The sequence below is a fragment of the Pygocentrus nattereri genome, chromosome 23 (genome assembly GCF_015220715.1).
Source record: "Pygocentrus nattereri isolate fPygNat1 chromosome 23, fPygNat1.pri, whole genome shotgun sequence".
Lineage (NCBI taxonomy): Eukaryota > Metazoa > Chordata > Actinopteri > Characiformes > Serrasalmidae > Pygocentrus > Pygocentrus nattereri.
The window spans coordinates 27935219-27941738 of record NC_051233.1 but is presented as its reverse complement, the minus strand read 5'-3'; the positions used below and the strand labels follow the sequence as shown (position 1 = coordinate 27941738).

Genomic DNA, 6520 nt, shown 5'->3' with positions numbered 1-6520 from the left:
GCAGACGTGTGTTCAGCAGAGGGCGTGTTAACCAATTTTTACTCAGAAAACCAACAAAACATTCGGCAGTTTGACCAGGGGTGCCTAAAGCTTTGCATATAACTGTAAACTGAACTTTGAAATACACTGGTTATGTGATGTCCTACATTAATACCTCAATTATCTTCCCTCTCACAGACTGTTGAGCTAGGAAAGATATGCGCCTATGTTATATGAGTGTTAAGGTTGTGTGAACTGTGGTCCAAAATTACCCTGTCAAAGTTTTTATCTAGACATACAATCTACACCAAGAACACAAAACCATGGTTATGCTCCAGAGTAAGACCCTGACCTGTCACTGACCAGTGGTGGGGTAGTTACTAAAAATATTACATCCCAAATGACTAATTCTCTCAAACTGTAATGGGATCACTTTACTTATTACTCTCAGGGGAAAGCCATCTCCCAATGCTCATTACCTTACATCATACCTTCTAAACAAATTTGGGCAAATCATAAATAGCTGGTCTCACATCATTTAAAAGGAATCCCGCAAGCTAAACACAGTGCAGGAAGTAGGGCTGTAGTCGAGACCACCTTTGTCCAAGAGCGTGACTAGCCGGGGGCAAGTCAAGGCTGAGTATAAACCAAAGCGAGAGCAAGACTTTATGAAAGCCCAAAAAATTGAGTCATTACCTCCTTCTAGCACAAATCACTGAACAACATAAGAGAAGAATTTTCGATCCACAGAACAAAACTGTATATACAACAAAGAGAACATGCTTCCTCACCTACTTAAACTCTGAGGTATGGATTTAAAGTTTATTTGCCTTCAACATCCACCGGCAATTCAACCAATGCACGTTCTCAGTGAATCCGATCAGTGCCCTTTCTGAATTCTCGGAATTAGTGCAACTAATCCTCGTTCTAAAGGAATTCAACCAATGCCAATGAACTTGAAGGGCACGGTTAAAGGTTATTTCTCGCCATGGATCATCACACTGAACAGCTGAAAGGGTTTCGAATAGATTTTATAGCAAAATGGTTTACATTTCACTTACAGCACAGGAGCTCAGCTCTGTCTCCCTTTGAGATGAACCAAAGACTCTAAAGCTCCAGTTCACTCCAGCTCAGTTTAACCCCTGAGCTGCTGAGTGCCGACTGGTGAGTGTAGCTGGACTCGAAACCGAGACAAGTCTGAGTACAAATACACCTAAAACAAGTCCAAAATGTTCAACAAGTTGAGTCTACAGCCCTACGAGAAAGTGAATGTAAAGCACCGTTAACTGGCTGCGGGGTTGGATATGATATGTTTAAAAAGCTGCCCAGTCTTCGTTATAAACTCCCTGTTTACTTCTGGCTTACCTAGTTGTATTAAATGTGGTGCGCTATTTTAGATAAAAAGAAATTGTTTTCTTGTTCATATTAAAAGTCTACAGATTCTAAGATTAGCTAGAATAACAAACTAGTGACAAATAAAATAGTGAAGAACTACCGTCACGCTGCACTGACATTAGCTACGCTGTGTTCTTGGTTAACGCCGATTAAACAAGCTCAATCACGGCAAACAAGGCAACACACAGCCACATGAAACGCAAGCTTACCGAACGCTGTGTGGCATGAGAAACCAGCGCCGAATAGCAGTCGTCAGGCTACGTGAGGCTAAACAAACGAGGGACAGCGACGTTCCTTGCGCATATGCGTTTCGATAAAGTTAGTCAGTGAAAACGCCTCCAGTTTACTTGTAAAAATGAATAGGCATGAATATTAATAGACACTCAAATGTATATCTGATTTTGCATATAATGCTAACTACAGATATTCCATGCACGTCCTATTTATGCAACTATTTTATTCATACTCACACGTATCTGCAAAACCGGATAGTATTCACTGTTCATCTGCTCATTTTTAGAGTGATGGCCGTCACACGGCTGTGCAAAAGGCTGAGAACAGTTTTAAACTACTTATCCAGTAAAAACACAAACAAGCATAAGTCACGGGCTGGAGGTTAGGGAACCAGCCCTGTGACCGGAAGGTCGTCCCCGAGCCGACAGTACGTGACTAAAGTGTCCTTGAGCAAGACCCCCAACTGCTCCCCGGGCGCTGTGGAATGGGCTGCTCACCGCTCTGGGCAAGTGTCTCACTGCCACTTAGTGCGTGTCTGCACTAGTGTGTGTGTGGCGTTTCATCGCACGGATGGGTTAAATGTAGGAGTGAAACTTCCCCGTTGTGGGACGAATAAGGGTCACTTAATCTAATCTAAATACTGGGCTTCCAGTTTGTTCTTCTGAACAAAAACAATTACTGACCACATGAATAGCTTTACGCACCATTTTCTCAGACGCCTTAGACTTCTGCTCAGATCTGTATGTTTGATATTAGTGCTGACAATCAACACCGAGAAACTGTACTTGTCAAATGAACGCTGACTTTCAAACAAACCCTCTCAGCTCCACCTCTCGTCCTCTATCTCCTTCCTTCTCCTCTGCACTTCGGCCCGTTTTGAGTGTCGCTCAGATGTTTTACTTTTTAAAGTGGAGTGACACGACTGTCATGAAGCGAGTAGAGAAATGAGTGATAAAAACAGCCTCGAGAACACAGCAGCCCTTCATCTGATACAGTTAGAGAGAACGCAAAGGCGAGCGAGAGTGAGAGCGAGCGAGAGGGAGAGAGCTAAAGAGGGAGAAAGAGAGAATGCTCAGGGGCTAGTCCTGTCAAACTGAGTTATGGTGACGAGCCAACGATATTTACATCAGATTATATTCTTTCAGGGCACTGGTGAAGAGACAGACTGAAAAGACAACTGGAAAACAAACACAGGTTTGTTTTCGTACAGTGTCACGACATGCGGGCATTTAAAACGGGGATATTTGGAAACGTACGCGCATATACAGACTATATGGACAAAAGTTTTGGGACACCTACACATTACACCTACAGGTGCTTTTAATGACATCTAAATCCATACACATTCATATGGAGTTGGTCCCCCTTTTGCAGCTGTAACAGCTTCCAGTCTTCTGGGAAGCTTTCTACAAGATTTAAAGTATGTCAGTGGGCATTCCTGCCCATTCGTCCAGAAGAGCATGTGTGAGGTCAGACACTGATGTTGGACGAGAGGGCCTGGCTTGCGGTTTCTATTCTAGTTCATCCCAAAGGCAACCGATGGAGTTGAGGTGCAGGCCAGTCGAGTTCTTCCTCACCATACTCACCCAGCCATGTCTTTAAGGACCTTGCTTTGTGCACTGGCGCGCAGTCAAGCTGAAACAGAAAAGGTTCTTCCCCAAATTGTTCCCACAAAGCCGGGAGCATACAATTGTTCAAAATGTCTTGGTCTGCTGAAGCATTAAGATTTCCCTTCACTGGAACTAAGGGGTCTAGACCAACCCCTGAAAAACAGTCCCATATCATCATCCAACCAGACTTTACAGCTGGCACAGTGCAGTCAGGAAGGTAATGTTCTCCTGGCATTCGCCAAACCCAGACTCGTCCATCAGACTGCCAGATAGAGAAGCGATTCATCACGCCACAGAAAACGTCTCCACTGCTCCAGAGTCCAGCAGCAGCATCTTTACACCACTCCATCCGACGCTTGGCACTGTGCTGGCTGATGTAAGGCTTGCATGCAGCAGCCATGGAAACCCATGCCATGAAGCTCCCAGTACAGGTTGTGCTGAAGTGATCATCATTTCATCACCATAATGTCCCATACATAATATACATATATAATCCCCAACACATCATGTGTACGACAGATATAATATTTACAAGCACTATGAATTTCTTTGGCAACCTATCATCAGCATGTGCCTCGTCCTCTCCATATCACAATGAAACAGACTGCATGTGCCTAACGTGGCAGTGGATTAAGTCATTTTTGGTCCTGAATATGTCCAGGAACAAATACATACACAAACCAAACTCACCACTAAACCACACTGACCACCGTGAGTGCCTGCATCACCCCTCTATGATGAGAGTTATGGACGAGTCATGAAATTAGTTATAATACATTAATGATAAGTGAATGTTTGAAGTCTGACAAGCCACTGCCAGAAACGCCAAAATGAAGGCTTCGCTGTGTCGGTCAAAACTAGAGCGTGAGCGTTTTCCCTATTTGCAGCTCACTTAACCCACTAGCTAGCTGCTAAACCCACAGCAGAGCCGCAGCCCTCAGGCAGCGGGGAGAGCTCTCGCACTCGTAACACTCGTGATCTGATTCACTGCTGTACGTACGGCTTACAGGAAACGAGGATCTGAACATCTGAAGTGAGTTCACGCTATCGGCTTAGTGCAAACAGCCATCTTCATACAGACCAAGTGATGATGAACCCGGTCTCCGCTGCGCCGTCCAACAGTACTGAGGAATCAATCAGCAGAGGAGCTCGCTTTATACTGTCCCCCACACCGGACAACAGGGGAGCGGCTGTTAGAGATGTGCTCAGGTACCCGAGTTCCCGGGTTAACTCTTCGAGGTGTCCGTGCACAAACACTGAAATCACTATCCGGGTATTTGTTACACTTCATCACAGGAAGGCAGAGAAATATACAAGCTAACAACTCACTGAAAGTTTTGCTAGTGTTTATGAGTAGGTTGTGTTATAATCAGCTACTCTAAAATAGACGAGTCTGAACTTGAGCGTGTTGCCAAGGACACATTGTGAAGAGCGTGACTGAGAAGGCAGGGAAAACGCTGCTGTACTGCAGCAGCTATAGGCTAACTGCTGTTAGTTACCCTGGACAGCTCACCAGTCCATCACAGGGCAAACAGAGACATACACATTCAGATCTAGGGCCAATTTAGCATCTCCAATCGGCCTGACTGCATGTCTTTGAACACAGACTCCATCTAGAAAGGGCCGTGGTTGCCAGGGCAGGGAGTCAAACCCAGGCCCTTCTTGCTATGAGCTGACAAAGGCCCAATTAAATGTCTTATTTTCTACCCAATCCCCTTGTTTCTCAGTGTAACTGTGCTCATTAGATCTGAGCTATAAGGGGTAGTGGTTGAAATCTTCCTGTATGAAATGAGACCCTCAAATAAAAAGAGCATCACTTCATTAACAGCTACTAGCGCTGCTCTGTAGGTGACCCTGCCAGTCTGCAGTGACCGCAGAGGTGGGAGAACAACAAATCATATGTCTTCAAGGGGGGTTATTTATTATTGCCCACCCCTAAATCGTCAGTGATATGAAACCGAGTCAGCTGCTCACCAGCTTCACAATCGAATTTCCCTCTTCCACCTTAAATGGAGCGGCAGTCAGGTACCCCTAGACATTAAATCAACACATTTACTTGTGCATTGTTTCTTTTCCTCACCAGTGAACATGGCTTTGAAGTAGTCGCTGGACGACGCCATCATAGCTCGATGGACTGGAAAGGCCTCATCACCGTCGCCAGCAACTAATGTGACATCACACAGCAGGCCCTCTATCCTTAATTGGTCAAAACCCTGAAAGAGAGAGAGTTATGATCAATTATTCAACACAGCCGGGCAAGCAGCAGGTTTTTACAGATAATAAGCAAACAAACAAACCAACTAACAAACAAAAACAACAAGAACGTTGACGGAAAAGAAACAGAAAGAGATTTATAATTCATTATTGATCAAAAGCCTGCAATTTCCAGATTTTTAACTGACTTTTACAAATAACGGCAAATAAACAACAGATGAAAACAAAGCTGACAGAAACTGAGCCAGCGAGAGAGAGAAAGCAGACAAAAGATGGAAACTGAAAGGGATAAAGGGAGAGAGCGAAAGCCCTGACGAGCACTGACCTAATGTTCTTAACGACTGCACGAAAGCAACAAGACAAACAAAAGGAAAGCAAACTAAAATTTCTTGCCCCCCCCCCCAAAAAAAAGAGGAAATACGGCAGTTATAATTCCCTCAGTGGCCTACATCTCATTACTGACTAAGAACCTTAATGTCCAGCAAGCGCACGCTGAAACGTCCAGTTGAAGAGGCTGATGAATAAAAGATTTCAGGGCTAATTTATTGAGTGTTGGGTCAGGAGGAGAGGGACCGACTGTCATCACGGCTGTGCTCACACCAGAGCCGGCAACATTACACACTTGTTGTTATTCTTCTTTATTTTTTTTGTTGAACTGAGTTGGATCGAAGAGGCGGCAAAGCAGGTGTGCGTCTGAGAAGGTCTTGTTAAAGAGCTAAAGAAGGCGATGGCCTCTAGCTGCAGAGCTGCTGGGGTCACTGGAGCACTCTTGGGGCTAAACGTTAACACAGCAGTGTATGAGGTTTCACTGAGGCTAAACTACATTATAGCACTGGATGATACACTATCTGAACTGGTATCATGTCACCAAGTCATTTTTTTATTATAACAGAAATGCACAGACACTACTGTCCAACAACGCATACAAAAGTTCTGGAAATGTGCTTTTAGACTGGTTAATGTTTACAAAACTGTGTCAAGTTTGTAGGACATTCGTTTAAAATATCTGGATGCAGATTGAATTTTATTAGTAACATCTAGCATTTCCACACACACAGTTCTGGACATACAAGACATAAGCAGCCTTC

General features: G+C 44.3%; 1 protein-coding gene across 6 annotated transcripts in view; it reads right to left on the bottom strand.

Annotated features, from left to right (window-relative positions):
• The window catches only part of klhl13 (kelch-like family member 13), a 99501-nt gene that overhangs the window by 26725 nt on the left and 66256 nt on the right, over positions 1-6520 (bottom strand). For all 6 annotated transcript variants that reach the window (XM_017683168.2, XM_037533533.1, XM_037533535.1 and 3 more), the window contains one exon: positions 5299-5431. In XM_017683168.2, the coding sequence (XP_017538657.1) occupies positions 5299-5431 (133 nt within the window). The remainder of the gene's footprint in view (positions 1-5298; positions 5432-6520) is intronic.